This window comes from Chrysemys picta, chromosome 2 (genome assembly GCF_011386835.1).
Source record: "Chrysemys picta bellii isolate R12L10 chromosome 2, ASM1138683v2, whole genome shotgun sequence".
Classification (NCBI taxonomy): Eukaryota; Metazoa; Chordata; order Testudines; family Emydidae; genus Chrysemys; species Chrysemys picta.
In genome coordinates, this window is record NC_088792.1 from 80,849,141 (window position 1) to 80,863,146 (window position 14,006).

The 14,006-nt window shown below is 44.4% G+C and overlaps 1 protein-coding gene across 1 annotated transcript in view; it reads left to right on the forward strand.

Annotated features, from left to right (window-relative positions):
• Positions 1 to 14,006, forward strand: part of LOC101940483 (collagen alpha-6(VI) chain-like) — a 117,914-nt gene that overhangs the window by 76,433 nt on the left and 27,475 nt on the right. The window contains exons 32-34 of the mRNA XM_065583606.1: positions 1,918 to 1,953; positions 3,187 to 3,223; positions 5,844 to 6,337. Coding sequence (XP_065439678.1) covers positions 1,918 to 1,953; positions 3,187 to 3,223; positions 5,844 to 6,337 — 567 coding nt within the window. The remainder of the gene's footprint in view (positions 1 to 1,917; positions 1,954 to 3,186; positions 3,224 to 5,843; positions 6,338 to 14,006) is intronic.

The window sequence follows — 14,006 nt, forward strand, 5'->3', positions numbered from 1 at the left end:
CTCCCTAAAGAAAGAATTAACTTACTTTAGGAACTAAGAATTCTATCATTCACCATTTTAAAAAATAATGAGAAATGCAAAAATTAAAGATCTGAATAAATGTATGTTAATCAGTATAATTGCTTAAAAATGTGTGTAGCAATTGTGTATCCTCCTGGTGAGCAAAGGGAGGTACCAAATGTAGTGTAAAGGCTATCCTGAGTTGCAAAGCAACATGTTGTAATGGTTACCAACCAACTAAATGAACCTTTCTTTAAATACAGTTGCAAATCCAGTTTGCTTTAAATCAGTTATTTAAGTTAAGGTTTCCTCCAATATGATTTCAGATAATGATTAAAATTGGTGACTTAAATCACTTTCATTTCAATCAGTCCTCCCTGCTTTGTCCTTAAGGGAGTCTGCTGCCTCACACTGGAGCAGGATCCTTGTGGGGACCCAGGACAGGGGGGTCCCTCTATGAAGGAAGGGAGCTGCCTGAAATATTTTCTGAATATTATATGTTCCATCTGCTAGTTTTATAGTTCCTATGCAGTGTTTCTCAAACTGCAGTCACCGCTCGTGTAGGGAAAGTCCCTGGTGGGCCTGGCCGGTTTGTTTACCTGCTGCATCTGCAGGTCCGGCCGATCTCAGCTCCCACTGGCCGCGGTTCGCCGCTGTAGGCCAATGGGAGCTGCTGGAAGCAGCAGCCAATATGTCCCTCGGTCTGCGCCGCTTCCAGCAGCCCCCATTGGCCTAGAGCAGCGAACCACGGCCAGTGGGAGCTGCCATCGGCCGGACCTGCCGACACAGCAGGTAAACAAACCGGCCCGGCCCACCAGGGGCTTTTCCTACACAAGCGGCGACCCCAGTTTGAGAAACACTGTCCTATGGTGTTTGCTATATAATTACTTATGGGTAAATTGAGGCATGGGTTAGTTTGCATGTAGACAGGAAAGTGGGCAAACATTGCTGATAGCTACACATTCGCTGATACCTAGAGACAATACAGGTGTTGATCCCTTTAAAGATTATTTCTGACATGCTGGGTTCAACACTCTTGGCTTGACACAGAGGAGGGGGAATTCCATTCAGATGTTGAAACAAAGAACTTCAGAATGGAGAAAAACATGAGCCCCTGAAAATGAGGAGAAAGAGAGGCAGAGACTGCAGGGGTACAGACTGTCCACCCAGTCCCAGAGATAGGAATGTTTGGATATGTAGGCCTGCCTACACTTTAGGTAAGACAGAAGCATGCAGACTGTTCTGTTAAATCCTTTTTCTTATTATGCTGCGTTCCTACAGATAAGATTAAACAATACTTTGTTTTGAAAAGGCTGTTTGGGTCCCTATTTCACACACTAGTCAGAGTTCCCCAAGGGGAGTCTTGCAGGGCAGCAAAATACAGTTGGGCCTGCTGAACAATCAGGATTGGTACACAAGGTGCTGTACCCTAGCACCCGGTCTGAGAAGGGGAGAATCATGGGATTCCACCCCAGAGAGGCGAAGGCAAGAGGTCTGTCATCTGGCGGGGTTGCACTCGGATACCAAGAGGGGTCGAATGTGCAGATATATCTAAACTGTGACACCCTCTTTTAGCAAGAACTTTGGAAATTAATATAATCCTGAGTGATGCCACTTCACAGCAGCAGCAAATGCTGAATTTAGGTAACATGCAGGAAAAACTCTTTGGAGAAAGTACGTCAAAGTGTCAGTCTTCATCTCAACTATGCAACAGTCTACAGACATCCATTTCGGGAAATAGTCTGGACAATCACATTGGAAAGTCATCAATAGTTGTCAAGAAAACAACACGTGTGCACTAACGCAGAAATGCCTGATTTTTTTCCTATGGCTTTTGTCATCATTAAATATATATTAAATATGTTCCTGCTCTTAACATGACAGTGATTTTCTAACTCGCTGTTAAATTTGTTCCAGGGCACCAAAGGACCAATGGGCACCATAGCCATGGCGGTATGTAATCATCTCATTTCTAAAACTAAGTGCATGCTACATGTCATTAACAGTTTCATTTTTTTCCATTTAAGAAGCATTGACTGTACAGAGTTTTCTAATAGCCATAGAAGGAACGCTTCCTTCATGTATTTGTTGCAGTATAACAATTACATAACAAAGGACTTAGAAACATTTTTTAAAAACCAGGCAAAAGTTTTGCAAACAATTTAAACATTAAAACTCTTTTCTCAGTTATGTGATTTGGACTATTTACAGAACCTCAAAAGGGACTCAGGGCTAGACCCTGCCCTCTTATATGGGTGTGCTAGAGTGAGGAAAGAGGGTAAAAGGGGCCTTGACCCAAACACACACTTTTCCAGGGTAAACAGCAAAGTAACTTGGGAGGAGAGAAATGCAAATTCTCCCCTCCCTTTGCATTTCCTTCCTCCCAAGTACTGGCTAGAAAATTGACCTCACACATATTATTCCCCCAAAGCCCTTTGACATTCCTAATACTTTCCAGAGATTGCACTAGTCAGTCTCCTGGAGCAGTTACATACAATTTCACAACAACACATACACAATTACCTTTTTAATACAATGGACCCTCAAATTATTAAACTTAAATCAATAATGTTTATCTTAACCTGGACAAAGCTTATGGAATTATTGTAGATCTGTCACAAGTCTGTGACACATTCACATGTCCAACTCAGGCAAGGTCACTCAGTAGTCAATAGCATGACCTAACTAGAGGCATCTGCTGCTCCTTTTCCAAGGTGCAGAAATATGCCCCTCACAGAATAGTGCTCTCCTCATCTTGTAGAATCCTGCCGAGACTATCAGGTTTCCCCCTTGGCACCCTCTCCATTCCTCCAGCAGCACCGGCCAGGCCAATGACTGTCCCATGATCTTATAGATCTTACTGCACAGATACATTATACAAAATGAACAGTTCAGAATGTATCTATTTCAGACATTTGAGAAAGGTTAAGTGTCCAATGAAACATAGGCAACTTCTACTATAGTGTTAGGGTAAGATCCTGCTGTCAAGTACACCGGTGTACACCCTGAGTAACTGGACGGACTATAAGACTGTTACTTTGGATTTATGCAGGATTAAGTTAGCTCAGGACTTGGGGCCTGATCCAGTTCCCACGGGAGTCAATGGAAAGAGTCCCATGGATTTTCCAGTGGGAGCTGGCTCTGGCTAATGGCCCTTAACTATCTTTTCATTTTTTCCCTCCGCAGCCTTGTAGACTTGTTAATTTCACACGAGAAAACTGCCGTAAGTACTGGGCTTATTTCTTTTCCCCGTTGGAATTTGCGTAGCCATATTTTTTAAATGGAAATATATTGGGCAACTCAATGGCTCGGGATGGATCTAAGGCTTTGACGTCTCTAGGTGGCTGGGTATCAGTCTGGCACAAGCTGGTAGTGACTCAAAGTTGTTACCTCTGGTGGCTATTCAGCGATGTATGAGAAACAAGTTTGTACTCCCTGTTTATTTTTTCTGTGTCTGAATCATTAACCATGGTCACAGTCCTCGTTAAGGAGCAACCTTGTTGGTAACCTCAGCACAGAGGCCATGGACTGAATACTCTGTGGAAACTGAGCTACCATCTCCCCCAGAGAGTTGACCCTCCCAGGTACAGGCTGGGTCGCCTTGATGGACAGTTCAGGGAATCTTGCACTGCCACTGCCTGTGCTGTACCCATTCCATGGATAAATACAATGTGTTAGTCTCCAGGGCTACCTTGCACTTGCATGTACTATACTCATTTTAAAAATATAAATGAGATACACACAGTGTCAATATAGATTTCAGCCCATCCGTTTTACATTTGATAACACTGTCAAATCATCAGGGAAAAAGTAAAGCTATAGAAATGTATCATTTCAATTACGCCTTTGAAAAAATATATACTTTTGAAACTGGGAATTGGCAACATGGGATAGTTCTCTGTTCATTCCCTCTGGGGCACCTGGCCTTTGCCACTGTTGGAAGACAGGATACTGGGCTAGATAGACCTTTGGTCTGACCCAGTATGGCTGTTCTTATGTTCAATTTTACCTGCAAGCCCAACATTCATTTCCTTTGTATAAAACCCAAACCCCCACTCTCACTAGCGGTCACCGCTACGCTTATGTTAGTGCTAGTGGCAGGTGATCACCCCTCTACAGTGGCTGAACTTTTGACTTTGCAAGCCGTACTGGCTTGAAAGCACAAGCTGTCCCTTAACTGGCTCTCATTAATATTTCCTTCCTCTTTGTGTGTCTATCATTTGGGCTAACCTGCTCTCCAAAGTACCTTGCCCAAGTAACTCAACTGGGTACTGAGGAACTCTGTGCTGGAGAGGGGAAAGTACCTTCCTATCACCTGCCCCTCAGCCACGGAGCCCCCACCCTCCTGTGCAATAGAACACACACAACCTCCACACCTCTGGGCTCCGGGCCACGTAGGAGGTAAATACCCTAAGCATGGCCTCCTTAAATTCTACTCAGCAGAACTGCACCCATTTGACTGCTGTAGGGTCCTCTGCACCAGTGGACAGGAGAATTTCCCCTTTGATGACAGAAGCAAATAATATAGATTCTGGGGCTCATCCAAAGGTTCAAGCAGCTTTGAATCAGGCGCTTTATTCAAAGCAAGAGTAGCACATAGAATCATAGAAATATAGGGCTGGAAGGGACCTCAAGAAGTCATCCAGTCCAGTCTGCTGTGCTGCAGCAGGACCAAGTAAACCTAGAGCATCCCTGACCAGCTTGTCCAGTTTGTTTTTAAAAGCTTCCAATGATGGGGACTCTATGACCTCACTTGGAAGCTATTCCAGAGCTTAACTACTCTTATAGGTTGAAAGTTTTTCCTAATATCTAACCTAAATCTCCCTTGCTGCAGATTGAGCCCGTTACTTGTCCTACATTCACTGGCCATGGATAACAATTGATCACTGTCCTCTTTATAACAGCCCTTACCATATTGGAAGACTGTTCTCAGGTCCCCCCTCAGTCTTCTTTTCTCAAGACTAAACATGCCCAGTTTTTTAAACTTTTCCTCATAGGGCAGGTTTTCTAAGCTTTTTATCATTTTTGTTGCTCTTCTCTGGACTCTTTCCAATTTGTCCACATCTTTCTAAGATAAATTGTGGCACCCAGAATTGGACACAGTACTCCAGCTGGGGCCTCAGCAGTGCCAAATAGAGCGGGACAATTACCTCCTGTGTCTTACATACAACACTCCTGTTAATACACTCCAGAATCATATGAGTCTTTTTTTGCAGCTGTATCACATTGACGACACATTCAGTCTGTAGTCCACTATAACCCCCAGGTTCCTCTTCAGCAGTACTACCACCTAGATAATTATTCCCCATTTTGTAGTTGTGCATTTGATTTTCCCCCCTAACTGTAGTACTTTGCACTTGTCTTTATTGAATTTCATCTTGTTGATTTCATATCAATTCTCCAATTTGTCAAGGTCATTTTGAATTTTAAATCTGCCCTCCAAAGTGCTTGCAACCCCTCCCAGCCTGGTATCATATACAAATTTTATAAGCATACACTCTACTCCATTATCCAAGTCATTAATGAAAATATTAAATAGCTCTGGACTGACCCTTGCAGGATGCCTAGATATGTCCTCCCAATGTGACAGCAAATCATTGATAACTATTCTTCAACCAGTTGTGCACCCACCTTATAGTAATTTCATGCCACTGTATGAATGGATACAATCGAATCAAGGTAATTGTAAAATAAAATAATTCTCTTTTTTTTCCCTCTCCCATCGCTCCCTTCTAGCTTGCTCATCAGGTAAATAGCTTTATATTCAGTTTCTTCCTTAGACTGTAGAAACTATGACAACATTGGTTTATGGATACCCTTTCACACAGTACGTTTATTTCAAGGTACAGCCAAATGTCCAGTATATCCCACTGAATTGGTGTTTGCCCTCGATATGTCTGAAGATGTTACCCTAGCAGCATTTGAAAGAATGAGGGATATTGTGATATCTTTGCTGCGGGTCATCAAGCTCAGCGAAAGCAACTGTCCGACTGGTGCCCGCATCTCCATAGTTTCATACAATACCAACACAAGGTACCTCATCCGATTTTCGGAATTCCAGAGGCACAACTTGCTGCTGGAAGCAGTCCAGAGAATACCGCTGGAGAGGTCCTCAGGCAGACGCAATATTGGAGCGGCCATGAGATTCATTGCAAGGAATGTGTTCAAGCGGGTTCGTCAGGGTGTTCTCGTAAGAAAAGTTGCCATATTTTTCACCAGTGGCCCATCACAAGATGCTACCTCCATCAACACAGCAGTGCTGGAGTTCGGTGCCTTGGATATCACTCCTGTGGTGATTGCCTTCAGTGAAGTCCCTAATGTCAGACGTGCCTTCTCGGTAAGCTGGCTGCCTACAGCAAATGGGAAATCTCAGTGAGAAGTGATCATCCTTTTGATTAACAGTTGCTTTGCTAATTCATGAGAATATTTATGCACTCAAGTTAATAACTTATAAAAGGAAGGTTTAGATCAGGGGTTCTCAAACTTCATTGCACTGTGACTCCCTTTGGGCAATAAAAATTACTACGCGACCCCAGGAGGGTGGACAAAATCCTGAGCCAGCCTGAGCTCCTAGTGGATGTGGAGGGGGCAAAGTTGAAGCCCAAGGGCCTCAGCCCCAGGCAGTAGGCCTATAACCTGAGTCCCACTGCCCAGGGCTGAAGCCTTCGGGCTTTGGTCCCTGGGCCCAGCAAGTCTAAGCCAGTCGTGGCGACCCCATTAAAATGAGGTCCCGACCCACTTTGGGGTCCCGACCCACAGTTTGAGAACCGCTGGTTTAGATCATAACAGCGTTTAAAAAGGGAATATTTTAGTGACAGCTGAATTAAAATTAATCCTGATTTATTTCATGACCATGAATAACAAACAACTGACTCACTTCTTTTATTGTCTGTCATGGTGTAAATACAGATTACACCATGCTCCTTCCACTTGCTGTTTCATAGAATGTTCCATTCTAACACTGATATTTGCTAAGCATTTGTCAGGGAACACATACAGCTTGGTTTATGTACAAACCTGGGGCCATATTTTCCGGAGAATTCAAATGTAGAAGACTTCGGAAAAAACACTCTATTTTCCCCAAAGAAAACTGAATTCAGTGAAACATTTTAATAAATGCATTGCCATTAGCTACAACAGAGAAGAAAGCTTTTATCTTAAAAGATGATTTTAGACTGAAGGACAGTAAATAGAAAAATAAATATTGCATACCATATGTTACCAAACCTTAAAGGAAACATTTCAGGGGTTGTTTAAAGTTTTTGGTTCTGCTCTGCAAAGAAACCCTCCACAAATGGGACCAGGGGTTCCATATTCCTTATCTGTGAATAATTTCTATATCAACTGTGCTCAGTTTTAAGTTAAACAAAAAAGTTTTTTCTTGTTGCCAGCCCTTCAAATTCAACCTAAGATGCAAGCTGAGTTCTCTCCTCCTTCTGTATCATCAGCAATAGCAGGCTTTGAGGCTAAATGCTGCCTTAGCTACTGTCACAGTTTCAGGGTAACTGCACCTCTATCCGCCCCTCTGTGGTCGACTCCAGAAATGCCCAGTTGGGTCCCAGCTCTCCAGCCATCACTTGACCCTTTTGAAGTTCTGACCAGGGGTTTTTAAAGCTGCACAGCTCCCTGCCACATACTGTGATATCCCCAGCAAGCCAATCTGCCTAGTGGCCTGTGCCTGCCTGTGTGTTGCTTTCTCTTCGAGGGCTATGAACAGTGCATTGCCAGGAGTTACAAATTACCACACAGCAATTTCTAGACAGGCATATTTATTCTTAAGCTCAAAGCATTCCGAAAACATATTAAAAACAAATTAAACAGATTTAAACACAACTAACCATACCAGCAGTCACCCACCAGTATTATGGGGCTCTAGTAGGCCAAAGTCTCAAACTCAAAGGCCAGAAGGGGACCATCATGATCATCTAGTCTGACCTCCTGCACACTGCAGGCCACAGAACTCCATCCACCCACTCTGGTAGTAGAGGACCCATAACCTCTAAACTGAGTTACTGAAGTCCTCAAATCATGCTTTCAAGACTTGATTTAAAGTTACAGAGACTCCACTATTTATTTATTCTTGTTCAGACCAGTAAATGACCCTGTGCACCACCTTGCAGAGGAAGGCAAAACAACAACCTAGAGTTTCTGACCTGGGGAAAAATTCCATCCCGATCCCAAACATGGCAATCAGTTAGACCCGGAGCAGCTCAGGAAGACCCACCAGCCAGACACCTGGAAAAGAATTCTCTGTAGTAACTCAGAGTCCTCCCCATCTAATGTCCCATCACCAGTTGTTAGAGATATTTGCTAATAGCAGTCGCGGATAGGCCAGATACCATTCTAGGCAATCTCATCATGCCATCCTCCTCCATAAATCATCAAGCTCAGTCTTTAAACAAGTTAGGTCTTTTTGCCACCACTACTCCCCTTGGAAGGCTGTTCCAGAACTTCACACCTCGGATGGTTAGAAACCTTCATCTAATTTCAAGCTTAAACTTATTGATGGCCAATTTATATTCATTTGTTCTTGTGCCAAAATTGGCCCTTAACTTAAATAACTCCTCTTCCTTCCAGGTGTTTATCCTTCTGATGTATTTATAAAGAGCAATCATATCTCCCTTCAGCCTTTGTATTTGTTAGGCTAAGCAAGCCAAGCTCTGTAAGTCTTGTAAGGTAGGTTTGCCATTTATCTGATCATCCTAGTAGCCCTTCTCTGCACCTGTTCCAATTTAGATTAATCTTTCTTAAACAAGGGAGACCAGAATTGCATACAGTGTTCCAGATGAGATCTTACCAGTGCCTAGTATAATGGTAATAATACTTCCCTATCTCTACTGGAAATTTCTTGCCTCATGCATCCTAGATTTGCATTAGTTTTTTTGATGGCCTCATCATGTTGGCGGTTCATAGTTATCGTGTGATCGACCTATACGCCCAGATCTGTCTCCTCCTCTGTTGCTTCCAGCTGATACATCCATAATTTATTGCAAAATTCTTCTTGTTAGTCCTTAAATCTATGACACTACACTTAGCACTATTAAATTTCATCCCATTTCCATTACTCCAGTTTTCAAGGTTGTCCAAATCTTCTTGTATGGTATTCCGGTCCTCCTCCATATTGGGAATATCTTCCAACTTTGTGTCATCTGCAGATTTTATTAGCACACTCCCACTTTTTGTGCGAAGGTCATTAAATAAGACTGGTCTTTGAGGAGCTGCATTAGTAACCTCCCTCCAGCTTGCCAGTTCACCTTTCAGTATGACCCTCTGTAGTCTCCCCTTTAACCAGTTCCATACCAACCTTTCAATTCTCTTATTCATCCCCCTCTTCTCCAATTTAACTAATAATTTCCCATGTGGAACTGTATCAAATGCTTTACTGAAATCCAGGTATGTTAGATCTAATGCATTTCCTTTGTTTAAAAAATTGGTTATCTTCTCAAAGAAAGATCAGGTTGGTCTGGCATGATCAACTTTTTGTAAAACCATGTTGTATTTTATCCCAATTACCATTTATCTTGATATCCTTAACTACTCTCTCTTTCAAAATTTGTTTTAAGACCTTTGATTCACTTGTGGTCAAACTAACGGGTCTGCAGTTTCCCAGATCTCTTTTATTTCTTTCTTAAATATAGGTACTCGATATGCGCAATTCTCCTTTCCTAGGTTACAACCCCTGAGTCCACAGATTAATGAAAATCACTCACTATTGGGCTTGCAATTTCATGTGCCAGTTCCTTTAATATTCTTGGATAAAGATTAGCCAGGACCCTTGATTTATCACATCAAAATGTTTGAGTCTGGCTTCCACCTTGGATGTGGCAGTTTCTACTTCCATATCCTTGTTCCCATTAGCCACCCTGCTACTGCCCCCAACCTCCTCGTTGAAAGCTGAGGCAAAGTATTCATTGAGGTGTTAGTCCATACCTAGATTATCTTTAATCTCCACCTCAACCTCAATTCTTAGTGGTTCCACTTCTTCTCTCCTTGTTTTCTTCTTATTTTTATGGCAAAAGAAAATGGACCAAATTCTCCAATTGCACCTATGCAACCCCTGAGAGGAGAATTAGGTCTTGTGTCTTTATCAGTTTTCTTTTATATTACATGGATATAAAAAAAAATAAACAGGACAACCTGAGATTTGTTTCTAGTCTATAAATTCCCAGAACTGGCTCAAGTACTGTGACTCTGAAATCACTCTGGCCCCAACTGGGAGAGGTGCAAAGTGAAACAACCAATTAGTGCTCAGGTACCAGAGTAATACATGTAGTATAAGAACCTGAATAGAATAAATCATCTATTTGCAGTAATTAGAAAATAATGTTAACCAGAGCTCCTCATCCTCTTTCCTCTCAACTAGAATGTATAGGGCCAAATCTTGCATTCTTTACTCAAGCAAAAGTCCTACTGGTGTCATAAACACAGATTCAAAATAAAATTGATAAATAAAATATAGATTCAAAATAAGACTGTAGGGTTTATCCCACTGTTGCCTCAATTTATGCAAGGGGAAAAAAAAAACCAGAAGCACAGATATCTACCTTCTGGCATAAGCAGCTTGTGTACCCTAGCACTGTAAGGCCTGGTCTACACTACGAGTTTAGGTCGAAATTAGCAGCGTTAAATCGAATTAAGCCTGGACACGTTCACACGGCTAAGTTCCTTTTTTCGACTTAAAGGGCCCTTTAAACCGGTTTCTTTACTCCACCTCCGACGAGGGGATTAGCGATAAGATCGGCCTTAGCAGGTCGGAATTGGGGTAGTGTGAACGGAATTTGATGTTATTGGCCTCCGGGAGCTTCCCACAGTGCTTCATTGTGACCGCTCTGGACACACTCTCAACTCAGATGCACTGACCAGGTAGACAGGAAAAGCCCCACGAATGTTTGAATTTCATTTCCTGTTTGCCCAGTGTGGAGAGCACAGGTGACCACGCAGAGCTCATCAGCACAGGTAACCGTGATGGAGTCCCAGGATTGCAAAAGAGCTCCATCATGGACCGAACGGGAGGTACGGGATCTGTTCGCCATATGAGGAGATGAATCAGTGCTAGCTGAACTCCGTAGCAGTAAACGAAATGGCAAAATATTAGAAAAGGTCTCCAAGGCCATGAAGGACAGAGGCCATAACAGGGACGAACAGCAGTGCCGTGTGAAAATTAAGGAGCTAAGGCGAGCCTACCACAAAGCCAGACAGGCAAACGGAAGGTCCGGGGCAGAGCCGCAAACATGCCGCTTCTACGTGGAGCTGCATGCCATGCTAGGGGGTGCAGCCACCACTATCCCAACCATGTGCTTTGACTCCTTCAATGGAGAAACACACAGGGAAGCGGGTTCGGGGTATGAGGAAGATGAGAATGAAGATAATGTAGATAGCTTACAGCAGCAAGGAAGCGGAGAAACCGGTTTCCCCAACAGCCAGGATATGTTTATCACCCTGGACCTGGAACCAGTAACCCCCAAACTCACCCAAGGCGTGCTCCCAGACCCTGAGGGCACACAGGGGACCTCTGGTGAGTGTACCTTTGTAAATATTACACATGGTTTAAAAGCAAGCATGTTTAATGATTAATGATTAATTTGCCCTGGCAATCGCGGCCAGTACAGCTACTGGAAAAGTCTGTTAATGTGTATGGGGATGGAACGGAAATCCTCCAGGGACATCGCCAGAAAGCTCTCCTTCATGTACTCCCAAAGCCTTTTTAAAAGGTTTCTGGGGAGGGCTGCCTTATCCCGTCTGGCATGGTAGGACACTTTACCATGCCAGGCCAGTAGCACGTAGTCTGGAATCATTGCATAACAAAGCTTGGCAGCGTATGGTCCCGGTGTTTGCTGGCATGCAGACAACATCCATTCCTTATCGCTCTTTGTTATCCTCAGGAGAGTGATATCATTCACGGTCACCTGGTTGAAATGGGGTGATTTTATTAAGGGGACATTCAGAGGTGCCTGTTCATGCTCTGCTGAACAGAAATGTTCCCCGCTGTTAGCCATGCGGTGGGGGGGAGGGATGAAGTGATCATCCCTGAGAATTGGGTGTGTGGGGGGAGGGGGATTAGTTGGGTTTGTGCTGCATGTTAACCCGGAAACTGCAGCCCCTCCTTTTACATTGCAAACCCATTTTAAATGGTCAACCCAACGGGTGCTTGGTATGGGAAATGAGGGCGCTACTGTTTGAAACCATTCCCACATGTTAAGAAGGTTAAAAAAGCCAAAAGACTGTGGCTTACCATGGCTGCCTGCAAGCCAAAATCTGTTGCCTGGCACTGCGTGAGTGATCTCTCACACCAAACCGGCAGGCCCTCAATATGAGAGGAAAAATGCGATCTTGTAACGAAAGCACATGTACTGTGTAATGTGATCAGCAAAATTTAACGTGAAAGAGTGTACCCATTGATCTCTAAAATGTGTCTTTTTTAACCACCTCTCCCTTCTCCTCCACCAGCTGCAAATGTTTCTCCCTCACAGAGGCTAGTGAAGATTAGAAGGAGAAAACGGCAGACTCGGGATGACATGTTCACGGAGCTCCAGATGTCCTCCCATGCTGACAGAGCACAGCAGAATGCGTGGATGCAGTCAATGTCAGACTACAGAAAAGCACAATATGAATGAGAGGAGAGGTGGCGGGCTGAATAGTGGAATGAACAGAGCAAGTGGCGGGCTGAAGATGATAGGTGGCGTCAGCTTGCAGATAGAAGGCAAGAGTCAATGCTCCGGCTGCTGGAGCATCAAACTGATATACTCCAGCGTATGGTTGAGCTGCAGGAAAGGCAGCAGGAGCAGAGACTGCCGCTACAGCCCCTGTGTAACCAACAGCCCTCCTCCCCAAGTTCCATAGCCTCCTCACCCAGACGCCCAAGAACACGGTGCGGGGGCCTCCGGCCACCCAGTCACTCCACCCCAGATGATTGCACGAGCATCAGAAGGCTGGCCTTCAATAAGAGTTAAAGTTTTAAACTGCAGTGTGTCCTTTTCCTTCCCTCCTCCCCCACCCATCCCAGGCTACCTTGGCAATTATCCCCCTAGTTGTGTGATGAATTAATAAAGAATGCATGAATGTGAAGTAACAATGACTTTATTGCCTCTGCAAGTGGTGCTCGAGCGGGGGAGGGGAGCGTGGGGTGGTTGGTTTACAGGGAAGTAGAGTGAACCGGGGGGGGGGGGGCGGAGGGTTCATCAAGGAGAAACAAACAGAACTTTCACACCGTAGCCTGGCCAGTCACAAAACTCGTTTTCAAAGCTTCTCTGATGTGCACTGCGCCCTGCTGTGCTCTTCTAACCGCCTTGGTGTCTGGCTGCACGTAATCAGCGGCCAGGCGATTTGCCTCAACCTCCCACCCCGCCATAAATGTCTCCCCCTTACTCTCACAGGTATTGTGGAGCGCACAGCAAGCAACAATAACAATGGGGATATTCTTTTCGCTGAAGTCTGAGCAAGTCAGTAAGCTGCGCCAGCGCGCTTTTAAACGTCCAAATGCACATTCCACCACCATTCGGCACTTGCTCAGCCTGTAGTTGAACAGGTCCTGACTCCTGTCCAGGCTGCCTGTGTACGGCTTCATGAGCCATGGCATTATGGAGTAGGCTGGGTCCCCAAGGATCACGATAGGCATTTCAACATCCCCAACAGTTATTTTCTGGTCCGGGAAGAAAGTCCCTTCCTCCAGCTTTTGAAACAGACCAGAGTGCCTGAAGACGCGAGCATCATGTACCTTTCCCGGCCATCCCATGTTGATGTTGGTGAAACGTCCCTTGTGATCCACCAGGGCTTGCAGCAGCATTGAAAAGTACCCCTGGCGGTTTATGTACTCTGTGGCTTGGTGCTCCAGTGACAAGATAGGGATATGGGTTCCGTCTATCGCCCCGCCACAGTTTGGGAATCCCATTGCAGCAAAGCCATCCACTATGGCCTGCATGTTTCCCAGAGTCACTACCCTTGATATCAGCAGGTCTTTGATTGCCCTGGCAACTTAGATCACAGCAGCCCCCACAGTAGATTTGCCC